The 12822-nt window shown below is 41.7% G+C and overlaps 2 protein-coding genes across 16 annotated transcripts in view; one reads left to right on the plus strand and one right to left on the minus strand.

Annotated features, from left to right (window-relative positions):
* The first annotated feature begins 600 nt into the window (after nt 1-600).
* On the plus strand, nt 601-6978 carry LOC308636211 (UPF0450 protein C17orf58). 3 transcript variants are annotated; one of them, XM_081271484.1, is made up of 4 exons: nt 601-870; nt 2951-3457; nt 3627-3726; nt 4293-6978. In XM_081271484.1, the coding sequence occupies exons 1-4, from the start codon at nt 795-797 to the stop codon at nt 4429-4431; spliced, it is 822 nt and encodes a 273-aa protein (XP_081127610.1). In that variant the 5' UTR covers nt 601-794; the 3' UTR covers nt 4432-6978. The 3 variants fall into 3 exon arrangements, 2 of the variants coding, with proteins under 2 accessions (XP_081127610.1, XP_081127609.1); XR_014019373.1 differs by having other exon boundaries at nt 603-870; nt 3627-4175; nt 4293-4405; XM_081271483.1 differs by having other exon boundaries at nt 641-870; nt 3627-3818.
* Nucleotides 6979-7079: 101 nt separating this feature from the next.
* Nucleotides 7080-12822, minus strand: part of BPTF (bromodomain PHD finger transcription factor) — a 136250-nt gene continuing 130507 nt past the window's right edge. For 12 of the 13 annotated variants that reach the window (XM_081271477.1, XM_081271476.1, XM_081271471.1 and 9 more), the window contains one exon: nt 7080-10861. In XM_081271477.1, coding sequence (XP_081127603.1) covers nt 10825-10861 — 37 coding nt within the window. In that variant the 3' untranslated portion in view covers nt 7080-10824. Of the gene's footprint in view, nt 11648-12822 lie in introns of all 13 variants that reach the window. The other variant, XM_081271472.1, reaches the window with a different exon arrangement.

Raw genomic sequence — 12822 nt, forward strand, 5'->3', positions numbered from 1 at the left:
ATCAGACCTAAGCAGTGAATAAGGGTTTTCCTTAGAAAGAATAAAAATCTCTACCTTTCTCCAGGGTGCAGGGAAGGTGTTTTTCTCTGCTTTCTCTCCTAGTACTTAGCAGGTAAAAGCCACTCAGGATGCACTTGATAAATCTGAAATACCAATTTCAATCAAGGGAAGAAGGAAGAGAGGGCGGGAGGGGGAGAGAGAGGGGAACTATTTTGTCGAGGGCTTTCCCCCTCCAGTTCTGAACTAGCGATATTGCATATCAGCAGACCTGGGAGGCAGTGACTTGGTTTCTCTGGGAATCGCCTCACACATTCTGGAATGTATTTTCTGTCCTCTGGTATCTCTTTCCTTCCATAAGCCAGAGCTGTCTCAAGAACTGACTTTTTATTAGTTGTTGACTTAAATCTAGAAAAACGTTCCCATCACTCATTCTCCCCCGCCTTGTCCCTCAGCCCCCTCAGTACCTTTATTCTCTTCCCTTGTCACCCCATCCCAGCCTGCAACCCACCCGGGTTCAGAGTTCAGGATATGATGTTATCTTTGCGCACAGATCCCAGGACAGACCTTGCCAGGGACAACTTCGAAAGGCCATGTGCTCGTCCCCCTTAGGAAGAGGGAGAGATCCCTGCTGCTCGGTTTTGTTTCAATGGTCTGTTCAGCCGGCGATGCCCGTTTCCCCAAAGGCTGCCCCTCATTAGCATGAACGGGGGTGGGGGTGTGGAGTAGGGGTGGGGGGAGAGAAAGCAAGCCAAAGCCCTGGCTCATGTTAGAGCCTGGGAACCCTGTCTACAAAAATGACAGCTAGAGCCCTCTGGCTTCTCTGTTTGATCGTGGGATCATCCCCCGAAGCCCCGGTGGCGGAGAGAAAAGGTAGGATCGCTGAAATGCAGAGCGCTGCGAGAGGAGCGGGGATCCGGCGGGACTGGCGAGAGGACTGGTGGAAGGGCGGGACGAGGAAGGGGTCGGAGCCTGCAAGAGGGGGAGACTCCGGATCTGTGTGCGTGTTAGAAAGCGGGTAAAATGGGTCCCCAAGACTGTGTCTCTTGGCGGCCTTTTTGGAGAGAAGCCGGTTCAACTACTGAAACGATCCCGGGCGAGCCAGGCAGGCTGGAGAAAACTTTGCATGTTAAGTAGTTGCTCCGTCCCAGAGTGTCAAAAGGGGTCGTGGCGCGCCTTTTGGGAGCCGTGCCCGGGCCGGGCTTGCAGGGCGCCCAGGAGCGCGGGGTCCGCCTTGCCGGCGCCCGGGTGCCGTGGGTGGGCACTGCGCCGGGTGCGCGCAGGAGGGCTGGGGCGAAGGTGAAGGCGAGCGGAGCTCCGACAGCCCCGGGCACTTGTCCCCTCTCCCCGCAGCCCAGGCGAATAGCCTTGGGACACCTGAGCCAGGGTTTGTTTTTAAGACACAATACGCACATTTCATGCATGACATGAAATTGTTACTGAGGGAAATGAAGAAACCAGGCGTTCTCTGCAGAATCGTGTTTTTGTTTTGCTTTTATCTGGATGCTCTATTCGCTGCGTTATCTCTGGGAAAAAATACCTTCCGTACCTCACAGGGCAATTTACTTTGGATTATTTTTCCAATGGAGATGAATGACTTCAGTGGCATTTAACCCAAATATCAGATCATCTTTCCCATGACAACAGATGGTGATATCAACGGGGAAGTAGTTGTGAGGTCAACAGTTGACAGTCAGGAACTGGACATCCACCAGAACTTTATTCAGCTGTGCAGGATACACCCTTCCAATATAGTGACTCAGAATCAACCTCTTTGCAGAAACATGAACTGTAACCAGCCATTATTGTTGGGCAAAACCTGATTTTAAAGGAGATTATCAATTTGGCAAGATAAATCACTTTAAATGAAGTATTGCCAAAGCTCCAAATAGGCAGATCAAGCTCTTTAATGCAAAGGGAGGGGAAAATTAAGACTGATTCCCAGTTCTTGTGTCTGATTGGAGGGTACTGGGACCCAGGCAAAGGGCGGGGGTGGGGGGTGGGGGGGTTGATGTTGTGTAACTGGGCATGGAACGTTGCCCAGCTTCCAAGCTGGCTGAGGTTTGTTCACTGACCTGTCTGTAGAGCTGGAGAAAAATCATCAATAATTTAAAAAGTGTATCTTCATATCAGCATTGAGATTTTCTCCACCATCTAATGGGGAGAAAATTGGAAGCAATGTGTGCTTTTACACCTAACTAGGGTCCTCTGCCTCCCAGTCAAGCTTTTAAAACCCTTTCTAAGCTGTGGTTTACCAGTAAGTGGTGTCCAAGAAGCCAGATAAAAATCCACTCACAAATGCTTGATTCTGCAGAGACCCAGAGGATAGTGTAAATACGGATGGGAAAACCAAATAGTTCTGTTGTCAGGGGCGCTTAAACAATTAGTAGAACCTGTAACATGAGACTTTCCCCCTGGGGCTTGCTCTTGGTACTTTCTCAACAAACTGTAAATAGCAAAAAGCCGGATGTTTTCATACACACACACATATGGGCAAAAAAAATTGCTATTTAACTAATGCTATAAAAATGTTGAATTCTAGAATAGAAAGCTGTAATTTGAAAAACTATAGATTTGAAAAGGTTCCTTAACAGAAGAGAACATTGCAATCAGGCCTCCGATTCCCCAGACGGTGCTTGCAAAATTTTCTTAGTTGGCCCCATTAGACGGCAAGACCCTCCTTTCCTTCCTTTGAGGGTTAGGAAACGTGTCCCTCCCCTTACCACAGGGGCGTCCTCCTGGTTCTCTTTCCATCACTTCCAGTTCTCTGGGCCTCCCCACCTCTGCTCTTACAGGTGCTTGTGAACTCTCCCTCGTCCCCAGTCTTCTCCTTTCCTGGAGCCCTTCCTTCGGTTGCCCCCAGGGATCCTCCCTCCGCTCCAGGCCCGTCTTCTCTCCTCCCGGCCCAAGGCCCCAGGCTTCCCCTCACGACTTCTTTCTCCGCACCCCGCAGCCTCGCCGCCACACAACAGAAAGCCCGACCCCAGCGGCGGCGCGAGCACGGAGGAGACACCCAGACCCCTGGTGCAGCAGGTCCCGGAGGCCCCGCGACGGCCGCGCGCGGCGGACGACACTCCGCGTGCCTGGCCGGATCCCCGCCGCCGGAAGCCCCCGCCGCCCGCCGAGAACCGGGCCGGCTTCCGGGAGGCGGCGCGCGCGCCGGCCGGGCCGCCGGGGCTGCGACTCGGGCAGGCCGAGAACCGCGCGTCGCCGCGCCGCGCGCCCGCGCCGGAAGACTCCCCGCGCGCCCGCGCCCGGACCCTGCGCTTACCGGCCGCGCGCGCCGCCGAGGCCCCTGCTGGCTCCACCCACCCCAACCGGCCGCGCGCCGCCCCGCCCCCGGGGCCCGCGCCCGCGCCGCCGCCGCCGCCGAGGGAAGCAGAGCCCGGCGCCGACCTCTGCGCGCGCGCCTGCAGGGCGGACCTGGACGAGCGCGAGTCGTACTGCGAGAGCGAATTCGGTGAGCCGGTCCCAGGCCGAGGCGAGCCTTTCCGAGCCCAGAGAAACCCACCCGCACGTTCTAAGGCCCCGCCCGGCCCTTTGGGCGATTTCGTGATTTGTTAAAGTCGCGCGGGGCAATGAGAGGAAGTCGCTGTAATGCTTTTCTCCAAACTCTGTTTTGAAAGCAGCCGTGAACGGAATCGTGCACGATGTGGACGTGCTCGGCACGGGGATCCGGCTGGTGACTCTGCTGGTGGACCAGGACGGGCTGTACAAGATGAACCGCCTGTACATCACTCCGGACGGGTTTTTCTTCAGGGTCCACGTATTAGCCCTAGATTCCTCCAGTTGCAATAAGCCATGTCCAGAATTTAAACCTGGTATTGAAACTGACCTAAATGACCGCTTCATAGACGTACTCTATTCTGCCATTTGTACCTTCTTTTGGGGATACTGTAACTAATAGAATTTGGATGACAGGTTATAATTTCGACCTCTTGTGATTTAAGACCCCCAAGTCCCGCAAAAGGATTAAATTCAAGTAGGGATTGGCACGAAGCAAGCCCTTAAATACATCAACAGGTGGAGTGAATAACATTGTTCCCAGAAGGGATAAGACAGAACTGCTTCTTTTGGCCCCATGCATTGGGATTAGGACCTCTGTTCTGTAATGTCCGCTGTTTACAGGTTACCTGGCTATTTCCTAAAGGTCACTAGACTGTCCCCACGCGTGGCTGGTAGGTTACATGATTTCAACATGTGCAGCAAGATAATAAAATTCAAACTCAGGCATTTCTTGTCTTTCTATGGCACCTAAAGCCACCATTAACTGACGTTCTGGTTGTTTTGTTCAGGCAGCAGGTATATTGTGATGGGCCACATCTACCACAAGAGACGGCAGCTCCCTACAGCTCTGCTCCAGGTTCTCAGAGGGCGGCTGCGGCCAGGAGATGGACTGCTCCGGAGCAGCAGCAGCTATGTGAAAAGGTTTAACCGGAAAAGGGATCGGCAAGTTCAAAGTGCAGTTCACACCCAGTGCATTTGAAACCACCCATCCCGGCATTGATGGAGGGCAAAGGAGACTTGAAAAAGATATCAAAGGTCTATCTTTATGAAATGGGGCCTTTCTTTACAATTTGGACCTACGGCTACTTTATGAACTATTTGTACAGTTCCAGCTCTAATCTTCACATTGTCACTTTGTTATTTACAAAATGCCTCTTAAGGTATACTCGGGAGCTCAAGGGCAGTTATTCAAATATAGTCCCAGACAGTGATTCACCTAGCTCAGATACCTGACCTGTCCAGTTAACAGATCACTGCTTCGTGTTAGGTTTTTAAATTATTTTAATTTAATACATTATTCAGTAGAAATAGTTCACAAAAAAACATTTCTTAAATTTAAATATACACTTTCAATAGCTTATATCATGTATCAAACCAAATTTTATACTCAAATCATCACATTTATAACTGTACATAACAGTAAGCACACGAGTCAAAAGACATTTATGTATGAAATGTCATTTAGATCAAACACTAGGTCAGCGCTCAGGACAAGTATTAAAATTTTACATATGCAGAGTACTAAAGGGCTTAATTCAAGCAAAATAGTATTCAAAGCAAGTGTTCCTGATGTACCAAAATGTAAGATATAGTATATTTTCATGCCTCCCTGTTCCCAATAACTTATGTTGTGTGCCAAACTGGCAGCTATTCCACTGCTAAATGTATTCTCGATGTATCTGATGTCATTTTTCTATTAAGACCAAGTATCATGTTTGTGTTTGTAAAGCAGTAAATCTTGCCTTGAAATCAGATCTTGGATGCACCTGGGTTTTTTAGCCTGCATAAGCCAAAAGGTTTGAGAAAAAGATTTGTTTCAAACTTGGTCCCCAAACCCTGAAACCAATTTTCATCAATGACAGCTCACAAGCAAGTGAATTTTAAACATTTTCTGGATGGTTTGAAAAAGGCTAAGTTTAATAATGATATTTATATTTGAGTCCAATAGCAATTTCTTTCAGAGGACTGAGCTGTCCTTCAGTTAACTCGAAGCATTGTGAACACAGACAACAATATGCATGAAGTTTCCTGCCAAAAGAGAGAACTGCACTGCAGAGAAAGGCAGACTGTTTGGTCTCAAGGTGACTTGCTCAGGGAGCTCACAATTTTAATGGCCCGAGAAGCACTATATATCTAAAGGATGTCCAAGATGGGGCACTGGAGAATTGACAAGGAAGCAAGTAGCAATCACGTAAAACAAAATATCTCATACTTCTGCCTCAAACATGGCCTTAGAGGTGAAAATAGAGGTTCTGATATTACTAAGGGACTTTTAGAAAATTTCTCCAAAATGAGTCTTGCCCAAATGTATTAAAAAATTTACCAGAATTTCTTGGGAACAGCTTCCTTATTACATAACTATTGGCATTAGAGTAAACAGCTAACAAATTAAGTTTTAAGATAAAATTCACTCAGTCATAAAATACTGTCAGTCAAGTCAAATTTTTAATTGTCAGAAGACTAAGCGGTGACTTAAGGAACATGATAGGAAGATTCCAATATAGCCAGATAGATAAACTATTAGTTATCTAATAGTGAGGCACTTCTAAATACTTAGAATAATATACCGAATGGTCAGACTTAAGACAAAACTTACAAGTGGTCCTAGTTTAAGAGAAAAAAAAGCCTAGTATGGCGGCTCACCCTGTAATCCCAGCTGCTCATGAGGCTGAGGTGGAAGGATCACAAATTGGAGGCCTGTCTAAGCAACTTAGACCCTGTCTCAAAACCAAACCAAACACACAATAGTAAATAAAAGAGATAAAAATCACTTTTACATAAACCTTAGTTAGGTTTTGACTTAGCTTGATTTGATAACACTATTTATGAAATATTTTGGAAATATAAAAAAAAAATGCAAGAGCCCTGATATTTGTGACATTTGGAGGTCACACAGCTAATAATGTACATCCCAGAAAAACATGCAGGCCAGATTTTGAGACTGCCTGGATAAAAACTAAGGCCATCATTCATGGAGTAGCGAGGCACAGCTGAGGTAGAATGGCAGTGGGCTAGGGACATGAAGAGGAGACAGTGGAGAACAGACTGGGAATTCCAGGTTGGGCAAAATACAAAGTAGAATCTCTTTTTCAATATTCATTCAGGACTTGAATACAATCTTTTAATTTGATGGAAAATTTTAATGAATTCATTGTAGTTTCTAATCCTCTTATCCCATTGATAGATTTTTCTTAGAACATGGCTTTGTGCTCCAAAGACTGAAGAGCCCTTTGTGCCTATGTGCACACATAATAGTCCCTCATCAATAAAATACTCAGTTGCCTTCAAGAGTAATTCAATGGTGACCCTCCTCCAAATTAAACTGTTACTTTAGAATTCAAGGGGGGAAAAAGTACTTGTTTTTTCTTTTAGTAGGGAAAGATCTACAAGACATGAATTTTTTTTCTTTTTGGGGTACTAGTTTTTAAAAACTGTCCTTTGAAGGTATTATTTGGCACTGTTCATCTTAAACTTTTTTTTAAATATTGATTTTTTAGTTGTAGTAGGACACAATATTTTTTTAAAATATACTTTTTAGTTGTTGATGAACGTTTATTTTATTTATTTTGTATGTGGTGCTGATGAGAATTGAACCCAGTGCATCATGCATGCTAGGCAAGCGCTCTACTACTGAGCCACAACCCCAGCCCCACAATATTTTATTTTTATGTGGTGCTAAGGATAGAACCCAGGGCCTCACATGTGCTAGGCAAGTGCTCTACTGCTGAGTCACAATCCCTGTCCCTCATCTTAACCTTTTTTTTTTTTCAGGTTTACCAAGGACACATATATGCAAACATTTAAAAACTGATGTGCCACCTACAGTGCAAAACCTCGATTTCAAAACATATTTGAGCATACAAGAAGTATGTTAGATAAAGAAGGCCTTTATCATTTGAAAAATATGGCATATTTCTTTAGTAGAATTTGGTCCAAACTGGATCAAGTGGTATATCTTCTGAGAAATGTCTTTTTCGTATATTATTCTAAGTATTTAGAAGTGCCTCACTCTATTTCAAATTATTAAAAATACTTCAGCTGGCCTTTTCCCCCTAAATACTCAGAATTCATTACTTTGCCCATGATGTGTTACCATTCACAATTTAAGGACTAGAGATCTGAGACTTCTGGGGAACAGCTTTGAGCAGAGAAGAGTGACTTGTAACAACAGGTAGCTCTGTCAAACTCCATCGCGTATAGACATTTTAAAAGATCACTGAGTTGGGTTCAATTTTTTTTTTCTTGCGGGGGCAGTACGGGGAATTAAACCCAGGGGTGCTCTACCACTGAGCTATACCCACAGCCCTTTTTGAGATAGGGTCTTGCTGAGTTGCTGAGGCTGCCCTTGATCTTGTGATCTTCCTGCCTTGGTCTCCCAAGTCTCTGGGATCACAGGGGTGTGCCAATGCACCTGGCATCAATGCACTTGGCTCTTTAATATGGGAAACACAACAAAGAAGCCAGGATTTGGCCTGCCAGGAATTGGGAAAGAACTTTTATTTGCAGATTCTAGGAAGGTAGGTTACAAATAACGGCATGTCTCAGGGCCTCTAAATAACACTCCAGGCCACTTGAAATACAAAAAAACTGTTCTACTTTAGAAAGTAGCTCCAAAAGTTCACAGTTTTTTTAAACCTACTGTAGGACATTATATACAAATCCCACATAATTTGGATAGGAAAAAAAAGCATTACCAATATTATGAAAATACATTTTGTGAAATGGTTTCCAGGACTGTAAACTTGGCAGATAGAGCATAACACTGAAAATACTTTTAGCCAAAGAAATCTGTTGATGCAAATTAAGTATATTTACAGGCCTAAAGACTGGGATAGAAACATCCTAACAGTATCACAAATATGCATTATACTACTTTGATTACTGAAAGCAAAATAGTTTAATATTTTATTGAGTAGTAGAAGCTTGTCAAAGAATACTCATAGAAAAGCAGTTTTTGAAATAAGAATGTATGTTTTTCAAAAATTACTTTGGAAAGACTAAAGCTCTATAGTTGGTAAAACTATAAAATGTCTTCATGTATTTATATGGTGATAGAAATTGCAAAAGGCTTTATATCATTATACACATATGAAATTAACATCTTCCTGGTCTCAGGATTTTCATAAAATTTACCTTTTTTTTTGTACAATATGACAATGCCAACAGCTTTAGAAAATATCTCAACCAACCAATCAACCAACCAACCAACCAACCACTGTTTCATTAGAAACTGCACCAAATCCAATGTCAAAAACATTACTTTATTTTTCTAGGATGAAATGTCCTATTACGTACAAAAAGAATTGCTGTTTAGAATTTGCCACAATTTGTTAAAAACATAGCAATCTATTGCCTACAGGTAGGAAAGTTCTTGCCGTAACAAGTTTTAAATGATTAAGCTCATATATATTTATATATATATATATATATGTATATGAATAAATATTACAGAAATACTGTGACATGATGAGATGCAGAATAACTTTATAGTTCATTAAAATGTAGAATTCTTGCATCAGCACAGTGCATACATATGTAACATTTTTTAAAAACTAAAAGGACAAAATAACTTGTATTTAATTACTTCCATCTTAATATTTTAAGCAGAAATTTTTGTTTTCATGTTTCCATATTGAGCAGTTAGTCTCTTTAGTTTGTAAGGATAGGTTTAAGTGATGTCTTTATGCACAAAAAGGAATGGGCTTCATCAGACAAAATTAACCCAGAACAACCTGTCCACCTGAGCCTGTAATAAGAAAGAACTAGGAACTCTATAGCAATGTCTTTCTTTTAAGAAATTGGTCTGGGAAAGATTTTGCATAGCAGGGCAACATTAAACAGAAGGAAACTTTTAACTAACAATAACTAGGTAAGTTCCAGAACTTGGTAGGACAAAGCTAATATGAATTAGTGCAAAATTAGAAAAATTTTGCAAAGCTGCATTACCCAACTCTGGCAGACATTAGAGAAGCCATTGTTACAATGCAGTAATATCATGTGTAAGGTTAGAACACTGAAAGGAACAACATGCAAAATACACCTAAATTCCAGGGTTCCATTTTCTCCCTACTCCTCACGCTTCTTTTCCTTACAAGGAACAAACAAACTCAGCCAACAAACAAAAAATACAGAGGATGGGGTCATCTAAAAATGCCCTTCATACAATATAAGTAGCTATGTGTAAAGGGTCATTTGCCTGGAATCATACCAAGTACAGAGGAAAGGCAACGTGTACTGTGTCATATCACCCTTATCATTGGTGCAATACAACAGGATTAGCACCCTGGAGATTTTCTGACAGGGCGACAACAAACTGGGAATTATAAAACAAAGGGCCACTGCTGTCCTAGAGAAACCCATCGATTAGAGCCTCCTGTCTTTCTCAACTGGCAGCCCCCCCACTTCCCACAGAGGCTTACAGATAATCATTGCGCACATTCAAAGACACCTTTGTCTGTGGGAGAAAAATTATCTCCATTTATTTTGTTTCATATACATCCATAGTTGAATTTTAATACAAAAAGAAAAAATTAGAATCTGACAAATGTTTACAAACAAGATACCTTCAAATAGATTTTGCTCATTTTAGCCTGGTGCAGAGTAAATGACAAACTGTACTGGTATATCAAGGCAACAGAGTCTGTAGTCCAGGACCACTCAGTCCAACCTTTCTGCAAGCTTAATTTTTGTCTACCATGAATAATAAACTCATTGTTGATTCCCAGTTGTGTGTGTGTGCACATGTGTACATAGCAGCTCCTTTCATAGAAAGAAAAGACATCTAGAGGTCGTCTTGTACTTTTACCTTCAGGAATCATGATAAGATACAGGATGGATTACATGTAACCGGGGCTGGATTTTATAAGAAAAAATAATTAGCTGACAAATGAGGGCAGCAATAAAAAAGCGTCTTTTTTTTGCAACAATAAATAAATACAGTCAAAAGTTTTCTGTGAGACTCTAAACCAGCTTCTTCACTGAAGAGCAGACGTGGCATTTCCATGGAGTTACACTTGACCCCATAGTATCTTTTTTTTTCTTGCTTTCTTTTTCTTTTTTTTTTTTTTAATAAACAGTTTTCCCGCTTCTGCCACAATAGTAAAACCATTTGATCTTGACAAGATAATGGTGTCGTTGACTTTGCTTTTCCCTTGACCGTTGGACAAAATTGGCCAAGAATATAATTGGACTGTTATGACCAATAAAAATGAAGTTTAGGTCAAGTCTTGTCAGGATAACCTGACTAAAAACATCCTTAATTTAAAATAGTTCAGACAACCAGATTCTTGCTGTGTTTTATGTTAGGTTAACACGCTGAACTTAAGAAGCTGTAGACTGCAGTTTGTTGTTATGAGACCTACAGAATACAGAGAAAAGGGAACAATTAAGCACCCTTCATTTTTGGAAACAATGATGTTCTACGTGAATGCCAAGGCAGTCAGTCTGGGGGAAGCAGCCATGTTCTTTCACTCATCCTTGGCAAGCAAATAGAAGAGAACAATTAAATTTTTAACCTATAATATTAAAACTTTTCATTGTACACTAAACATGATAGCTCACTGGAAAAAGCCAATATTTAAAAAATATATATATATATATTTGTCTAATAAAGATTACAACATTTTTAGCCAACGGGACAAATATAGAGACATTTACAGAAGCATATCATTGTAGTAAAAGGAGTGTGTGTGTGTGTGTGTGTGTGTGTGTCTATTTACATTGATTTGGGAAATATAAAGGGAAAATTATATTAAAAGAAGAGAAATAGAAATATTAAAATCACATTTTTTTCTATTAAAGTCCAGAAAGTCTTCTTTCTAGTTTCACAGTTTTATTCACAACTTTCATTAGTAAACCAAATTACTGTACAGTTACCAGGACTAATTCAAAGTATTTTATATTGCAATAGCAGATAAATACAGTATTCCAAGAGTTTACAATTTTAAATACATTGTTCAACATGGCTGCTAGAATAAATTTTTTAACCACTATACATCTTTTTTTAACATTAAAAAATTATATTAACTAATCTCAACTTTTGGGGGGACAATTTTGAATTATGTAATCACGTGGTACAATAAAACAGTGACCCCAACATCCAGTTCTGATTCCAGTTAAAAATTCAGACTAAAGATATCACAATCTGTAAGAAAAGAAAGAACATGGATGGTATAAATGATGAATTATATAACAAAGTGCAGTAATGAAAATGATGTGCAAACTATATTGGAGACCATAAATTAAAAATGGGGACATATGGCAAAGGAAATATTGGAAATACATGATTGGCAAGTTTACTTATGTTTCATTCAGCTGTAAACCTCGAAATAACACAAACTCCCTAATAAGGCAGTAGTGAGTTGCCTTTATACAGCTCTTGACATTGCAATTTATTTAAGAGGAATTGAGCAAACATCAATTTAGTTTCCATACCTTTTAGTGAAAATTATATAAATTTGAGTATATAAAAAGCTACATTAAATAACTAGGTAAGAAGACTTCCCAAGTGGCCCCTTTGGGCTGGGGGTGTAGCCTAATGGTGCCGTAGGTGCTCAGGGCAAAGCCATGGGTTTGAGCCCCAGCACAACAAAAGAAAGAAAGTACTAAGTGACCCACTTGTTGCACAGACTCAGCTACTAAGCCTCCTCTCCTTCCTCAGATTTCTGTTTTGCCACCCGCTCTAGGAACACGAGGCACTATGCTCTCCTTCATCAGCAGCTGCAACCCCTCATCCTCAGGGTTCTTCCTTCAAACTTGGCAGTAAGAGTGGGATTCAAACATCCCAGCTTCTGCCTTCCAGTTACTTCCAAAAGCCTTCTCAATTTCAAAACATAGTTTTTGAGAAATTTAATCAGAGGAATAACTCACTGCATGAGGTACAAATCAGAAAGCACAAGAGCAGAGGGCTTGTGATGAGAAGTCGCACTCCTCTGCCCTCTCTTCATTCAACCTGAAGTCCAGGCTCCCTGAGGCCAAGTCCTTCCATCTTTTAGCTCTCTGTAGTTAGATTTCTTATACTGCTATTTCTTGCTTTCTCAACTTTATTTTGTTTAAACCCTACTATGACAAAAGAGAACTGAGCTCTCTTACCCATTTTCTCACCCTACTTTTTGAGATCAAGTTTTATTTCCCTGTAATTATTGTATCTTTCTTTCTGTGTTTTGTCTATAGGCTGAATCTAAAAGCTGAAAATCAATGCAATGGTTTTATTATTGTCTGTGAATATCTTTCTCTGTAGCATCTAGTTTTTGCTAAGGAGGCATTCTTCTATAGCTTTTTGTTTTTCATGGAGTTTCTAATAGACTTTCTTTTTATTCC

The sequence above is a fragment of the Spermophilus citellus genome (assembly GCF_964194105.1).
Source record: "Spermophilus citellus genome assembly, chromosome: 17".
NCBI lineage: Eukaryota > Metazoa > Chordata > Mammalia > Rodentia > Sciuridae > Spermophilus > Spermophilus citellus.

Coding starts and splice junctions, on each gene's coding strand:
- LOC308636211 (XM_081271483.1), top strand. CDS start 795: ATGACAGCTAGAGCCCTCTGGCTTCTCTGTTTGATCGTGGGATCATCC. Junction 871..2,950: donor CCCGGTGGCGGAGAGAAAAG/GTAGGATCGCTG, acceptor CGCACCCCGCAG/CCTCGCCGCCACACAACAGA. Junction 3,458..3,626: donor GTACTGCGAGAGCGAATTCG/GTGAGCCGGTCC, acceptor TTTTGAAAGCAG/CCGTGAACGGAATCGTGCAC.